General features: G+C 45.3%; 2 protein-coding genes across 7 annotated transcripts in view; both read right to left on the bottom strand.

Moving 5' to 3' along the window:
* SH3PXD2A (SH3 and PX domains 2A) overlaps positions 1–17,113 on the bottom strand; it is a 236,364-nt gene that overhangs the window by 79,567 nt on the left and 139,684 nt on the right. For 5 of the 6 annotated variants that reach the window (XM_052677857.1, XM_052677858.1, XM_052677856.1 and 2 more), the window contains one exon: positions 10,016–10,044. In XM_052677857.1, coding sequence (XP_052533817.1) covers positions 10,016–10,044 — 29 coding nt within the window. Of the gene's footprint in view, positions 1–10,015; positions 10,439–17,113 lie in introns of those variants that run through there. The other variant, XM_052677859.1, reaches the window with a different exon arrangement.
* Positions 1–17,113, bottom strand: part of ATP5MK (ATP synthase membrane subunit k) — a 426,737-nt gene that overhangs the window by 275,696 nt on the left and 133,928 nt on the right. The window lies entirely within an intron of this gene.

Here is a 17,113-nt window from a genome sequence, read left to right as displayed (position 1 = left end):
ATTCACAGGTTGCATGCAGCTGGGGCTATCAGTTTTCTTTAAACTAGTATACGCACAGCTTTCTATCTTGTTAAGGTAAATATTGCCCAGTAACATTGCTGCAGTAATTCCCAGAGGTTAATTGGATCATACTTGTCCTAAGGCTTAGCATGGGTATAGCTCTGGCCATGTAGCCCTTGCACCAACCCCGCTCCTCAGCTATGCATGGAGAAATCCTGGGCCAAGGACATTTCTCATGGAGGATCTGGATGTAGCTATCTTGCTTTGGAGTGTAAAAAAAAGTTTAATTACATAGGTATGACCTGTTCTATAGAAGTTGCCTTCCTTGAAGCCCTACATCAAACATCATCTGATAATACTGAAGTCTCTGAACAGCTGTGCAGCTCCAGGTTGCAGCATAAAATACTGGGAAAATGAATACAAGAACAAGTTGCTGTGCTGATGAGATACTGATATCTGAAACTGACTGCCCCTTTCCAACAGGGATCAACTCCATAGGGCATTATTGCCCCTCAAGAAGAAGAGCTCAATTAACCACAGGCTGCAGTGGTGAGGTTGCAGCTGAGCATTTTGCAGATTCACTTCACAGGCATTCACCCTTCCTTTCTTGGAAGGATGAAAAGAGTAAGCAATGCAGTCTTACAGTGAACTCAAATTACACTGACTTCCTGAGTCAAAATCAGTGCTGCACTCCACTTCAGAGAACTTCACTGGTGGTCCAGTAGCTGGCAGAGATTCCCCAAACTGGAGCTGGGGGAAGTCAATGCTTTTTCTTCTCCATCAAGCAAAAGGCATTAAGAGACAAACAGGGGTGTTGTGAATTCATCAGTGGTATTTGACAAATCAGCAAGAAAGAGTTAGAGTGGGCTATTCCTTAGAAATTGTCCAATTCTTCGAACTGGCCTACAGCCTTGCTCGCTGTAATGTTCCCCACGTAGGACAGAATGGAAAATTGAAGTTAAGCCTTCATTTCAATCCTGATTTTGGAGGTCAAGCACATCAAGAGATTGGTATAAATGCGAGCGCCCTGCTGTTGCCCTAGATGCTCAGGCAGGACCTTACTGCCTACAGCAGGTAAGGAATCACAGAGGGCCAGGCTCCATCCTGACTTCTCCCAAGCTGCTTCCTGGGGTTTGGCTTTCACTTGTCCCCAAGCTTGGTTGGCAGGGCAGAAAGGAAACGATGAGGGGACAACTTCCTCCTCCATGCCAGGGCACCATCTCTACCATCAGGAGCAGAAAGTTCAGTGAGGACCACCCAAAACCATAGGGTTTGCTTCTGCTTTTCCATCTACAGCCAGAGCACTATGTTCACTGTTCCCCCATACACTTGAAACTCCTTGAAATTTCTGATTCCTCACATCCATTGGTAATTCCTGTAAGCCTGTTGCCGGATTTCTCTCCATCAGCCCCTGCTCCTCTGTCTGGAGTCTGACACTGGTTAAATGAGAAGGTAATAATGTCCTGAAGAATATAAGTAACTACTTTTAACATTGACTCTGCATTGGTCACAAGCATAAAACAGCTTGGAAAGAAAAAAGAAAAAAAAAAAAAGCAGATAAACCTCAGCCTGAGTTGGTACCATTTTCACACATCCCTGGCTCACACAATTAACTCATTCAATTAGGCAAACAACAACAGATAGCCAGAGAAACAGGAGAATGGCACAGAAAGGCTAAAAGTGTTTTGATCTATTATTTCAATCGCCACTGCCCAAGGCATATTGTTTAATTGTGCCACTGACGTTTCTCCCTGCAGGCCCCAGAGGGACCTACAACAAAACCAGTATTTGTGCCCAGATCTAGGATGGGCCTGGTAACCACCCTGTCTCTTGCCACAGTGGCTTAAAAAAGCTTCCCTCGTTCTTATGACTGCAGGACATTAATACAGTGTGTTCCAAGCAAGCTTTTTTTTTTAATACAAATAGTATTTGAATGAATATAGAGATTTAAGTTTTTCTTTCTCTAGAACACAAGTAGTCTCAGTCCGAAGTAAATCTCTCATCCCTGCAGGATGCTTTTCCTACATACCTGAAACTGATCTTCACCTCTACTTCACACATTATCTGTGGATGAGGCAGTACCTTAAAGAGCTACACTTAACAAATATTTGATTAGTTGATAACCTGTGATATCTTCCAATATGCAAATTCAGCCAAAGTGCAGATGATTTGACAGCAGGCAGTAAATAAGACCTTTAATTTCAGTCCAGCTCCCCAGCCCTCCTTCCTTCCCTCCTCTCCAAGCAGCTTGTGCAGTGCAGATGCCTCAGGAAAAGGGGCTGTGCACAGGGGGGGCAGAGGACCAAGCTGCAGCCAGGCTCCTCGCCTGCCCAGCTGAATGCTGCAGACCAACGTCAGCCTGCTCCCACTTGCCACGTAAGCAGAGCTGCCTGGCGCATGCTGGACCCACACACGCTGCTTGGAAAATGTTCCCATCTGGCTCTCACGTGACTCGAGCATGCTTCAGAAATTCATCATCTGGATAACTCACTCCTACAGGGAAGAAATCCACAACCAGAGAGTCCTTTCCTGAGCTGCAGGATGAGAGGACCGCCTGCTCCGTGCGCAGCACAGCGCTGTGCTCACCAGCTGCACTCCAGCAGCCTCATACAGCCCCCCGTCCTTTCTAAAAGCACCCAATTACAGAAAAACGAGTTCCAATTTTCTACTCTGTTTACTTCTGCAAAAGCCCATCCTAATCCCATTTGAACCCATGAGTATACAAGGCTCTGCAGTTCTTATACTGGCATCTATAGTTTGCATTAAGTCTTTCCACACAGCAAGCAAAGACCACTTCCCCTAGGACTGCTGTGGTCCTTGCACATACAGTTCTGTAGGAGATCCCAGAGAGCCCCCAGCCAGAGTCAGCCCCTGCTGCAGAGCAGCCCTGCTGCCAAGCAGAGCACACTGCAGAATGGACCTGACCAGGCAGCCTGCCTGAACTGGCAGCAGGATGAGCTGCACACGTCACAATCCCTGCTGAGTGCCTTGAAGTAATGCTTTTGGCCATCTCCATAAAAGCCACTTCATCCAGAGCAGATTTTGCATGTCATGTAGCTAGCCCAAATGTGACAGTGAAAGTTACGCCAGGCTGAGTTGAAGTCACTCCAAGCTGTGCCCCTCGGGCAGTCAGGCCCCACACTTACATCCCTGCCAACCAAAGCCCATCAGCTTCCACTGCAGCAGGTGCATCTCACCTGCCTTACCTCCTGTAAACCAAAGCCTGACAGCACATGGTTCCCTGGGTGTGAAAGAGAAAAAAACCCACACAAGCAGTGCTAACACAATCTGCCACTTGACAGACAGAGGAGGGAGGCAGGACAGGAGCAGACAGAGCTCCCTAAAACCAGAAGATCCATTCCATCCCCAGAGGCACTTAGAGAGTTCAGGTTGTCCATACAGACCACACCTTATCCTTGCAGCCCAGCTCTGCCCTGAACTGGGAAGCTCAGAGAGCACAAACATTCCTCTCCCTAATCCTGTGCTCTGTCCCCACACTTCAATTTAAAAGCCACACAGCTAAACCACACAAGGCACAAACAACTGTTCTTCTCTTACCCCATCTTCCACCCTCAGCATATGGGCCATCCAGAAAAGGACAGCAAGCCCAGACATCCAGCAGGCTATACAGCTCGTCAGCAGAAAAGTGAGGCAGTGCAGAAAGAATAAGGGTTCCTATCTGTCTGTTCTTCAGCAGCTGCAGGCATAAGTACAATGCATTTTAATTTAAATAGTGATTTCAGAAATGCGGAGCACAAGAAGACTGAATGGCAAGATCAGTTTACTTCTACCAGAATACTACAGAATTGGAGAGGGAATTAGGCTGGGCAGGGTCACACATTGCCCAGTGATGCAGAACAGCATCACATGTACTGTGAGGAGATGAAGGGTGCCTGGCATAGCCAAAGCTCTTCCTTGGAGCCCTCTAAGCAGAGAGCAACAGCCTTGCTTTGGGAAAGTGCAAGTGTTAACAAGCAAGTGCTATCATGTTGCTTCAGCTACGTGTTAGCTCACAAACTAGTTAAACATAAAATAAAATTTAAAAAAAAAAAAAATCAAGTAAAAAAGTAAGCTGTTTTGGGAATTATTACATTGAGCAAAAGCTAGTAAACTGAACAGCAGTTACAGTTCAGCAAATTCTAAAGTTATTCATCATGAGAAGAGGGAACTCCACCATCAAGAACTGAACTGGGGATGCACATTAAGACCATTTACTACTAGGCTCAGACTCAGGAAGTACATACCCAATAATTACAAACTAAGCTTTGTTTGGACCTTTGTTGCTATGCTTCTGCTTACTCTATCCATCTTTTATTACTAAATCCCTTTATCCTCCTTTAAAAAAAAAAAGAAAGAAAAACACTATGTGAGAACCAAGATGTTCTGCCAGAATCTGCTGTTTTTAAATTCCACATGATAATTAGTACATACAGCCAGGAAGGTTAATCATACAATGGGAGAAGAGGTCCCAGGTTTGATCAAGAGGAATCCTGCCAGTACTTGTGAGGGTGCAGAAGAGCAGCAGCAGACAAGCCACCTGCTCCAGCCATTCCCATCAGCACGGGAACAGCAACAGAGCTGCTTCACCATGGCTGCTGCCGCACTGACTGACTGCACACAGCAATGCAAGTAACAGCACGCACATGTGATTCATCAGCACACACACAAGAGCACGTGCCTTTGTCTGCAGGGACCATGTTGCAGCACAGATCTCTTGCGAGGATTAGGACACCAAGGCCAAGCTACGTGCTTTACAATGCTGCTGGGACCCTGCCATGGGCTTGGACAAACTTAGATTCCCCATTTGCCACCTTAAAAAACAAACAAAAGCCTCCCTAGCTTAAGCTTTTCAAGAGGGATTTGGGGAGACAGAGCTAGAGGTGAACAATGAGAGCAGAATGACTAACATTTGGGTTGAAAACCACACCATACCTTTGCTGTGCTATCACCTGGGCTTGGATTCATCCAGCAGTAACCAACTGCCTGTCTCACTGCCTACACACTCAGCACTGGTAGCCACAAGATACCTGCTGCAGTTACCACCACAGGAGAGAGTTGCCTCACAACATGATTTACCACTTCACTTTACTGGATGTATTTTTTGACATCTTTAGTACCATGCTCGCAGATTGGGCCCTTCAGAAATGACATATAAAAGATTAAGCTCTACCTCTTGGGTCAGCTCCAGGGACAGGCAGAAACAGCTCCAGCTATGCTGGTCCAGCTAATGGCTCGCACATTTGCAACCCTGCTGAATGATTAAGTACAGAAGGGCTAGCACACACCACTTATTTTCTCCATATTACCTCAAAGGAGGCAGTTCAAACTGAAGTTAAGAAAATAAAACTCATTTACAAAAATGAAAAAGCATGCAAGACATGCCATGGAGCTGTAAGGGCAGGCTGGATGTGTGGTGTGACAGAACCAAAGAAGTTAAGCTCTGGAGGGATGAGCATAGCTCAGCTGTAAACCCAGGAAAGAAAAAGCCTAGAGTTCAGCCATTTCTCTTCATAATTAGAGAAATTAGAAGAAAGTGGACAAAAGCCATCCCTGATAACTCAAACAGCAATTAAGGCATCTCCCTAAAGCTGACAGAACGTGCCCTCAGTGTGCAAGCAAGTTTTCCTTAGCAAGAAGAAATGAGTAAAGACCCAACTCCTGCTTGCAGCCCAAGGAACAGCCCCACAACGTGACAGGCCATAAGGGCCGCAGTACTGTTACAGCAATCTGCTCGTCTTTCCCCTGGAGGCCCCACTTCCGTAGCTGTTGTAATTCTCAACTCTACTTAATCCTCCCATTGAGGGAATATTAAAGAGATATCAATAAAAAGACAGTCTGAGTGGCTTCAAACAGACATTAAAGTTTTTATTTACATCCTTCCTCATTTTAGGCTACAGAAGGGAAAAGAAGCAGATTGCTGTCTGGGTGCTGCAGTATTCTGCTTGTCCAATAACTGAATGTGGGAACAGCACTGAAAGATGCTTCTCTCTGCCGAGGAAGCCAAGCTTCATCAACAGCCCCACCGAGGCACCACTGGCTTGGAGCAAGCTGCTAAGCTAATGCTCTGAGTGCTCAATTACAGGGGCTGTTTAAACAGACTACAGCTGGCAGGCTCAGCCAGAGCATGGCCAGCTCAATGCAGACAGGATCTGATCAATTAGGGAAAGGAGACACTGTGGTGCTGATGGAGCCATAAACTTCAAGTTTATTTCCCCTCACTGTAGGGACATCCTACCTCACAAGAGCAGGGAGTAAGACAAAGCCACCAAGTAGCAGCTTGGGGCCAGGGCGGCCAGGGCAGGGGGAGTGAGCAAGCAGTGGGGTTTCTGTTATGCTTTCAGAAGGGGGGTGGCCAGAAAGGCCTTTGCAAGCAAACACCAAAACAGACACAAGGGCTTGGCTGCCTACAAGGCAGGTGGCAGAAAGATTCCTTAGCACTGAAAGCTAAGGTGAAGCAGCATCTTCTGCTAGCTGTAAGCCCCACTGTAAGCAACAGGAACTCTCTCAGTAATAGATGAGCATGAAGACTGTGGAAAACCCGTGGAAGCCATGTCACTTCTCTAATTACCACTGAATGCCTGGTTCCAGCTGTTTACTCCAGCTTTATGACCAAAGATCTGACAACAACTTTGGCAGTGAACTACCAAAGAAAAATTCTCAGCAAGGGAAGAGGGCTAGATCGTCATACTCCAGGAGTATAAAACCTGCTATAGCCAGCAACAATCTAAGGGAGACAGGAACATCTTTGAGGATAAACATCCTGAAACTGGTTTCACAAGCCACATCAGGATTGGCAGATGTCTCAAGGGTTAATTAATTCACCATGCACAGATGGTAGCTGGTAGGGTTTGGAGAGTGGATTAACCTAATTTGTGGTTTGTAATGTACCATGCAAATATCCATTACGAGATTCGGAGCAATTCTGCCCTTATTTTGATTTGAGGAGAGAAAACCACACATTGGATGACTGCATAGAAGTAATGCCTATTTTGAGTGACAAATGAGTTGCTGTTCACTTAGTTAATGGCAGTGACAAATCAGTCTGAAAAGTAACCCCTTCCCTTTTTGCTACAGAGGGACTTGGGATGAACCCTGATGAGATCGCTTGCTGTGGGTATGCAAAACATGTCAGCCTTAACCGCTCCTCACAGTTGTACCGAGGCCTCCTCATCACTAAGGAAGGGACCCAGAGCAACAATTCAATTGACTGAAAATAAGAAGGCAGCTCTGCAGCATGTCACATACAGCCCTACAAATCCAAAGCAACAGCCCACGTGGCTGCTCAGGCCATAGCAAATAGCCATGCCTATGCAGAGCCCAGCTGCTTCAGCAGAGCTCCAAGCTGACTGCAGGTTAAAGCATTTATAATTAGATCATAACCAAGGAAAGGGCTGTGTTTATACAGCACTTTGCACAAGAGGAAGCCCTGGCTCAAGGTTGGCATACAGAGATGCTGCAGATCAGCACAAGACTCTTCTGTTTAGCTAAGTTAAGGCCATGCTGTTGCACTTTGTTCAGAATGTCCCCAGATGTTTACAACTGCTATCAGCTGCAGTGATAAATGCATCCCTAACTCCTATTAAACTCTGAACTTCCTCAGTTTCTCCCTGCTTTAAGGGCTCAGCACAGGACTAGCTAGAAATGCACTCATTGGCAAGGCAGAGGTCAGGGTAGAGGCAACAGTGGCTATCAGAGGCATTCCCCAAATGTTTCTGCCATCAGTCACACTCATGCCCTGCCTTCCCAAGATGGAGCAGCTGTGAGATTCCTGCTGCTCACAGCTCTAAGTCTCTTCCCAGCATATCCTTGGTCAAAAAAAGGTATTCTCAGGTCTGATCTGTTGGGAGGCATTCAAGTGTCTATTTGTACCATTTAAGATTGAGTAGTGTTTGCACCTACAGAGGAAGCTGCATTTCAAAGTTATTAGTTATCCTTAAAGGCTCTTCACAACACAGGCTTGGAAGCTGTGTTCATTCACCCCATCACTAGACCCAGTGTCATAAAGCTGCTCTTTGTTAGAGGCTGTAACCACCAACTCTCTTGGCATATTCTTTGGCTTGTTGTATGTACACTCCCACGACATCAAGCTCCAAGTAGAATGAAGCCTTCCCCCGCCACTCTAAAGACAAGCAAGAAGATGGTTGAGAACAGAGTCCCTTTATATAACTCACTTCGGTCAGACTGCTGCTTCACATTCCTCTTACAGTGTAAGTGGAGAAAGAGCATCCCTAAATCCCACTGCATCCAAGCCCTGGCTGTGCAGTCAGCCACCAAGGGGCAGAGAAGAAGAAACTCCCCAAACAAGACCCAGCAACACATGAGGGTGGGAGAGCAGAGCAGGGGAGCCCAGCCTCGGGGACCGATGAGCATGCTGTTTGGGATGCCTCAAGGGGAACAGACGGCATCCCAGCTGTATTGATTCAATTTAGTCCCTCTTCCCTCAGTGTCACAGTGTATCAGCTCCAGCTTCTCTCCAGAATGGAGGAATAGCAGCTTCTCATCCTTCCAAAGCAATCCCTCACACATCTTACAAGAGCAACACTGCAGCTCCTGTGCACGTCAACTTGTGCACAGATTCCAAAGCACTCAGTTTCCTTGCTGTTCTAGGTCAGTGCTAAATCAGGTTGCCCCAGAGACTTCAGCAACACATTTCAGCAGTCTTTATGGGGCCTTAAAACCCCAGTGCTCTGCACAGGGCACTGTGAGCCAGGATCTTCTGCCCTCAACTCTGCCTTCTGCATCTTTAATTCACTGTACAATTTGTACAAACAATGCAAAGTTTATTTAATATTATATGCTAGAAGTGCAGTCACATCTCTGCGGATAGACCTGCCTAGAACTGCAACCCAGAAAGAAGTTCTGTAGGAAACAAGAAAGTTAAATGTTCCCCGGGTTCCAGTGCTCCACCTGCCTCTGATTACCATCACCCACCTGCACTTATGGTAAATTTAAAGGAGGAGAGCACCACAAGCACCAGCCTGCAAAGGGAACAGCCATAAATGCACAGGATGGCAGGGTCAAGTAACAGCTCGCATTAGTGTACCACTTAGCTTATTACAGGACTGCAGCATAAAAGCTCTCATAATTAACAAATCAATCTAGGCAGTGACATTCTTTAAGTTCAGTAAGTTACATTCCCAGAGATTCAGCCATTGCAGCATTTCTTTATCATCATCTCAAAACACAAGAGGAAAAAACCCTCCCCTCCTCTGCACATAGGCCAGACTATTCCAGGGGTTGCAGAGGGTTTCAGGGGCCTCTTTGGATGCCCTGGATGTGATTCAGAGCAATTGAGACTACAAACAAAGTCAATGAGAGTTGCAGGTGCTCAGTACTGCTTGGGAGAGGAAAAAAAAAAAAAAAAAGGAAAGAAAGAAGCCCTATCACATCCAACTCAGAACAGCCAAATGCAGAGGCCCATAATCACATTTCCCTGTTGAAAACATATCTGTATAAATCACTAAGAGCTATAAGGAAATGGGAAAAATTGGTTTTATGTAGCTTCAGATCAGGATTTTATAGGACATTTGAATCCAGGACTTAAAAACAAAATAAAGAGCTATGGCCCTAACCCTAACCCAGAAAATGAGAACATTTTGCATTGAAAGCTGCAGCAGATCCTTTTGGTCAGGCAAAAATAAGATTCAGACCCACACAGAAAAGCATCTTCTTCCTCTTCTCTCAAAAAAATACCTCCAACTCTTAAACTACATTTTTATTTAGGTAGAGATTGACTTAAGAAAAAAAATATAAAAAGAAATGTAACCCCATTAGCCTCTTAGACTGGAGAAAGAGCTCTATAAACACCAACATTTTAATTGCAATACAATGTAAGATGAGTTTCTTCTCTTCAGTGGAGCAGAAAGAATTTGATGCCTGGCTACAGCAGGTTTCAGCAATGAAAAGTTAAACTGCTATATAATTTCATGCAACACAAGGGAAGGTTTAAAAAGGAGGAGAAAAAAAACAATCCAGTTCCCTCTATAATCACACAGTAAAAACCTCAGTATCTTACCTGATTTTCTCTTTGAAGATCCATAGTCCCTGAAAAAGAGACAACAACAAATGGACATGGTTAGAGCTGGAAACAGAGAGAGAACAGAGGCTTCCCAAATTTCCACCCATAGGCTCAAGGGCTCATTCTGCCCGCTCCCCCCTTTAAAGAGGAGCTCAGGGCTGCAAGGCATTGACGGGCAAGGGCTGGGGCTGGGACAGGTCCTGAGCAGAACCGGCTCATCGGCAGCAGCTGGGCTTCTGCAGCACCGAGGGCTGGGGGAGCATGTGATCACTGAGATAGAGCCAACCATCCTCCGGCAGCAAGGCAGGGGAGAAGGGTGTCACTTTTTCCCCTTTAAATCGAGCTATTAAATGCATGGCTACTGGATTAACCCCTGCCGTTCCCCTGGAGAGGAGAGGGAACGTTAACTGCTTGCCGTAGGGGTGCGGCTGCTGCGGGCTGGGCTGGCACTGAGTGCCGTCCCCTCCTCCCATTAATTGGTGCATAACCTTCAGATCCCTTCCGGGCATCTCTGACAAACACGAAGAGAAATACCCAAACGCCCCTAACTTTGCCCCTTCTTTCTTCCGGGATGAGGAATGCACCCTGACTTTCCCACAGTGGTCTAAGGACCTTCTGCTTGCTACAGAACAGCTGAAATCTCAGAGAGCTGCTGCAGGAGTGAGCTGAAACTACAGAACACAGCTGCAGAAGAGAAACACTTTGCGGTGGCTGCACTTCCCCGTGGTGCCCTGAGCCCCATCCATGTGCAGATGGGGCAGAAGGGGCATCGCTGTGCAGGCACAGTGCCCTCCACGCTTGGAATGTGTAGGATTTGCTCCTGGTGAGTAATAACTCCTCGGGAGTTTTTTGCACCCTCTTTGGATTTTCCAGTTCCTATTTCAATTAAAGGGTTTTCTCAGCCATGCCTTGTGTTTGACATGAAGATGCTACTGCTGTTGCTTCTTCTGCAGAAGTGATATTATATATCCAGAAGTAATGCTCGCTATATGGTGCCTAAAACAGAGACCCCTCAGAACAGCTGGGGAAGGGATGGCTCCCAGAATGCAATTACCAGCCCCAGCTCTGCTCCCACCAGCACACCAGAACACCCTGTGACAGTCCCTATAAGAGAGGCATGGCCACTCTCCCATTCCTAGCCAACCCATGCCTGCCACTTGTATATATCATCCAATTAACGTGACTGGAAATGGGCTGTTGATGGATGGTTAGAGTTAGCAAGCAAACAAAAGCAGATAAAACTGCTCCCAGCATCCCACCACACCAAGCCAAAGTCAGTACTCAGGTCTGGAAAGCACAGTGCAAGAAGATGGTTTGCCTGTGTCCTCGCTCTCCTCCAACAGCAACCACCAAGGAATGCTCAGCCCTCCATCCCAGATGTCCTCCCACATTTTGCAGCCCAATCTCAAGCTGTTTCTCAGGGCTTGTGTGAGAGGCTGCAGGAAGCTTTTAAATGAGGCTTTTTCTTTTAATTCTAAAGGATGACTCACCCATACAATTTCAAGAAGGCAGAGATTTAAAAAGGCAAAATTTTGAAACTGTTTTCTTCTTTCTCTGTGATGAGCTTTTCCATGCTTATCTTTGTTCCTGTCCTATTCCTCATCCAGCTGGCATTTCTTCCATAGCAAAAACACATAATTTATGACAGCACGCTCGCCCTAAAACTGAGTTCCATGAGCCCTGTGGTGGGCAGGCACACCCCACACCACACTACTACTGTCATCACGAAGCGCTGTACTCCACAGCATGCGACACCACAGTTCTGGTCAATGGCAAACATGGTGCCAACAGAGGCACATTTGACCCAACAAATCCCATCACTGTTTCTCTTGGTTTATGCCACAGATACAAACTCTGTCTTGCTGCCCCACATTCAGCCAATGCACACTGGTCCTCCCCTCTGGGTCTTCTGCATATCTATCCCACAGGTTCCTGCATTGCACTCAGGATGTCCTTTTATGTGCTACGATGTTTAATTCTTCTCTAGTGTCCTTCTCAAAATTTATGTGTAGACCAAATGTAGACCAAAATGAAGGTGGGAACCTCACTCGATTTAGTACTTTGCAAAAAGAAATGGCTGCTGCCCCAAACTGACAAAGAAAACCAAATGATGGGGGGGAAAAAAAGCATATTATACACTTTGCACTGATGAGGAATCTGTTGAATCTGCACCTTCTGGTCTTAGTTTCCAGTCTGAAGCACAGGATCATCCTTTCATAAGAAATTAGATGACCATTACAAAATATTTGTTTCAATCACCACCACCTTCCAATTGTGAGGCTCACTCAAAAATAAAGCCAACAGCCAACCTGAAGGACAGGTTTTCATTCCTTCTCCAGATTTTCAAGTCATATTTTATCACATTCTGACTTGGGAGGTCCTGAAGTCCCTGAACCCCATGTCTCCCTGTCTCGTTTTTTATACAAATCATTTCAGTCACAAAGTCAAGACAAAGCAGTATCAAATAAAATGGAGCTTCAAATAAAATCCACATTTCCTCAGTGAATCTCTGAAAGCCAAAACTTATTTCTTATACCAAGGATGGGAAAAACATCAGTGCTGAAACAGAAAGCCAACATAGCATAACAAATAATTCCTCTGAGTGGGTAAAGTGCTCCTTGTAAACACTCTTCTCTTTTCTGCTAATTAAGGAAGTAGCAGCAATAGCAGCAGCAAGGAGCCATGCCCAGCTATGTATTTATTTTTTATGCCCTATTATTCAGAGATTCATTGATGTCTTTCCTCTCAAGCAATGGTCTATAGGTGAATACCTCTTAGCCTCACTATTTCCAGAGGAACATTATGGTGAGATTGAAGTATCAGATTATGTCCAACACAATAAAGGAAATTTTTTAGTGGTTTCTCTTAACTGTAACAACTTCAAAGCAGAAATTCTGATCTCCTGCAACATGGGCTGCACCAGACACCCTGCTAGCCCTTACAACAGACTAGAAGTCTGGCCTTACAGAAGGAAAAACCCTTCCAAGTGAAGGTACAAGGTCACTGCAGCTATACAGAGAAGCTCACTGTCCTTTAAGCTCTGGCTCTTTCCTTTTTCTTTTCTTTTTATCTTTATACATACACACATATTTCTATTCTGACTTTATTTCTGTGTGAGAGCAGACACCACCATCCTAATTCCACTTTATGCTCTGTCTACAAGAAAAGCAGTGATAGCAGCAGGTGGAACTAAGAATGGCACCAGCAGGGCCCTTCTTCATTAGCCAACATCACTCCATACTTGAATAAATGCTTTTTACAAAAAAATAGAGTATTTCTAGATGGTTTTTTTTTTTAATTAGAATATAGCAAATTTGTCTAAAGTCTTCCCATGGGGTATCACCTTTATTTGACACTGAACCTCATCACTGGCAAGGAAAGCATTTCCCGCTGCTAATGATATTAAAATATTGCTGGTGCCAAGTACATCACAAAGACTGAATACACTCTTCTTGCTTTATTGACAAGGAGAGAGAGGCTGCATCTCCTTTTTCATCAGTGTTACACCAGGATAATGCTACTCATTTGGCTTCTACCAACAAATGTGAAAGGAGGAACACATGTACTGCCGCAGAGCTGACTGCCTTGTCATATTAAGATACACAGTCAGTCAAGGATATTGTGAAAGACCAAAATATGTTATAAATAACGTATTTATATATGCTATATAACTAAATTTGTTTGCCTCTTGTAATCTACTTTAATTGAGGTGGTTATATTAATAACATTACAGAAAAGTGTTTTGGTGCATCCTTTATTTAGGGACTAACTTTGCTGCTGCAATCAGTGAGTGTTCATGATAAAAACAATGATTTGTGGGTGTTTTAATCTATCTAAATATAGAGAGATATACACAAAGATGCAGTGACACAATTGGAAAGTTGCTTAATAAATGAGGAGCATCCTGACATTTGTTCAAGAAAAGCCCAGGAACTGTTTCACATGGAAGAGAAGACTGACTGCGCACAAGCATGTCTGTAATGGACTGAGTCAACCTCTTTAGCAGTATTTCTAATTCAGCTTGATTTGTATGTGGCCTGGAGGGTTTCTTCTGCATCCCCAAGGAGATTCAGAGTTTTCTGTGTAGAAGCCCAGAAAAGTTTGCAGAGCAGCACTGTAACAGCGGTGGGGCTGCAGGGCTGCAACTTTGTCCTAACCAGCTGCCCCTCTGGAGGTGATGGACTGCACTGGGAAATCCCTGCCCTGCTACTTCTGGAGTGTAAAGGCTGTATTCAAGGCTTCTCCCCTTCACTACAGGACAGCAGACCCAAGCAAGCTTACGCTGTGGGATTCATCCCACCGCAATACATCACCTTGAAGCCCAGGGCCTCTGCATGCAAGCAAGGCTTGGCTTCAATTCATCTAGCAGAGATTTCAGACAAGAGATTCTGGACTGTGAGAGAAAGCAGTGCCTGCAAAGCAGGGGGAGCTGCCAGAGCTCAGGGAGCAACACGGCCGGGGGAGCCACAGACGTGTCATCAGGCGAGACAGAAGCTGAAGGGAAAGTAAATCTTCCTGCTCTCCGCTTCTCAGAGTTTGCTGTCCAAAAGAGATGAGACAGTGACAAACTCTGAGTAATAGAGGTTAATCCGTATCCTCTGGAGCATTTTAATACATAAGTTGAAATATTTCTGTATTTGTTGGCTTTAACTAACTCATGTTTAAATACATTGTAGGCGTTTACGTTCCCATGCTCCTTAATTCCTGAAACTCTCCGGTGGTGCGGAGAGGTTGCGGTGGAGATGTATGACATTTCAAACAAACAACTCAGATTATAATTTAATCACCAGTGATTTGCCAGGCAGATTAAAAGCACAGAAATGTTTTAGCAAGGGAGTCTGTGCTCTCCCACCCAACATCCATATGGTTTGCAATCAGTAATGAGGACTGCTGCCTTTCTCAGCAACTGTTTTTCTTAACACCGCTATCAGATTCTGAACAGTGTTTTCAAAGTAAACCAATGCCAAAATACTTTGCTACTGCTCTTTACACATACAGAAATTCGAACCTTAAAAATATTCTCTTAAAATTCTTCTGATTTTACTCATCTGCCAGACTGACATCTTCAGTTTGAGACAAGCCCAAAATCAGGCATGACCAAGAACCAATACTGGTGCCTTGGCTGTTACCAAGCCAGAGGACCTCCCAAACATACTAACACAGTGCAAAGACAGGAGTGATATGGAGTGTGCAGGGTTAACACAGATCCATGATGCTAGAAGTGCAAAAGTTTAACCATGTGCATTAGGGGATCTCCATTCCCTGAGCTCTGAGCCCCATGCGACACATTTAAACAAAATTAGCTCTATATGCTATGCATCAGGAACACAAACTCAAGCACACAGAGGCATACAGCTATACATTTTTCTTCTCCAGCACACCAGCAGTCAGAAAAGCACAGCTGATCTCTTCCCCAAGCCAAATAAACAGATGAAGCCTTTTTTTTTTTTTTAAATCAGAAAATATTCTGTTCATTTCCTGATATAAATCGTTGCATTGTGGAACCCTCTTGAACATGAATCTGTCCTTTCTGAACAGAGGTCGAGCTTTTCAGCCATGTCAGAAAGGCACCCATTGTGGCAGCCCTGAGATTTCAAAATTCCTTGCCAAGGGCAAATGGGAGTTGGGGGGCAAGAAGGAAAACTGTCGACCTGACTTTGAAAATGAGTGTTTCTTGCTTGCTGGAAGCAGTCTCTGCTTGCTGCTGTTGAGAAGGGTAAGCCAATATTTTGCAATCAACTCAAGAGAAGACACTACAAAAGAGAGTTTTGCCTTCCTGCCACTTTCCTGTTGTTTGCACAGTGTGGCTGTAGCACTGGCACAGACAACCAACACAGCTTTATATGTTTCTGGTTAGACTGCAACAATTTTCTCAGCACCATAGAACACCAGCAGCCCAGTCTGGCCCACCAGGACTCAGCTGGAGGTCCTCACTTAGTGCTACCTTCCAATAACTTCTTTCAAGCCAACAAAACAAAAATTAATCCAAGTTCTCCTTTGGAAACTCCAAGTGCAGCACTGGAATCTCTTCCATATGTGCAGATGAGATTTTCCCTGCCCAGGTAACCTTAACTTGCACAAAAAAGCCATGGTTGGAAGGAGACGGGCACTGACTCCTCTTCAGCAATACTCCCTGTACAAATCCATGAATTTATATCCCAAAGGAGATGTGCAGGAGCCTGAAGATTACTTGACAGAGGATAGCTTGAGCTCTGCCACCAGGTCGGAGGTGCCAGGAAGCAGACAGTTCTGAGACAAACCCCATCCCATGGAGGCCTTTCAGTACTTGAAACGATCTTACAAGGAGGGGGAGTGACTTTTTACAAGGTCTAACAGTGATAGAACAAATGGGAATAGCTTTAAGCTGAAAGAGGGGAGATTTAGGCTAGATGTTAGGAAGAAATTCTTTACTCAGAGGGTGGTGAGACCCTGGCACAGGAAGAGGCTGCCCACAGAGGCTGTGGATGCTCCATCCCTGAAGGTGCTCAAGGCCACGTGGGATGGAATCCCGGGCCCTAATGTGGTAATTGGCAACCCTGCCCGAAGGAGGGGGCTGGAACTAGATGATCTTTAAGGTCTACTCCAACCTAAGCCATACTATGATTCTACATTCCCCATGGACCTTCCTGCCTCATGCAGACTCCCAATACTCAAGAGGCAGCTTGCTTTTCTTTTGGGTGTGTAAAGGGTACAGAAAGAAGAGAGGTGGGTTCAAGGCATCCCACCCATTCCCAAGTGATTGGGAAATGTCACGGATTTGTGTCCCAAGATTCCTCAGTGGTGAAGCTGATTATTTGGCTTCAGCGCACATCTTCAGTATTTGGCTTGGGCTGATGAAATGCAGAATTAGCTCTTCAATTTTTCACAATTACTCTTTATTATGATGAAATTATTCTCCTGGAAGAAGACAGGGCTCTGAAATTGTACATTCAGCATTTCACCAGGCTGTGAGATAGCGAGCACGCTGATCTGACAGCAAAGCTGGGCCACTCTGGCACCAGAGGGAGATGGCTTAACGCAACTTGGAAGCTGTGGGACACTGGGGCAATGAGCTAACTCCATGTGATCCTCCATTGCGAGGCTTTGGTGGCCTTG

This window comes from Tympanuchus pallidicinctus, unplaced genomic scaffold, assembly GCF_026119805.1.
Source record: "Tympanuchus pallidicinctus isolate F22 unplaced genomic scaffold, pur_lepc_1.0 scaffold16, whole genome shotgun sequence".
NCBI lineage: Eukaryota > Metazoa > Chordata > Aves > Galliformes > Phasianidae > Tympanuchus > Tympanuchus pallidicinctus.
The sequence above is the reverse complement of the archived record's forward strand: the minus strand, read 5'-3'. Positions and strand labels throughout refer to the sequence as shown.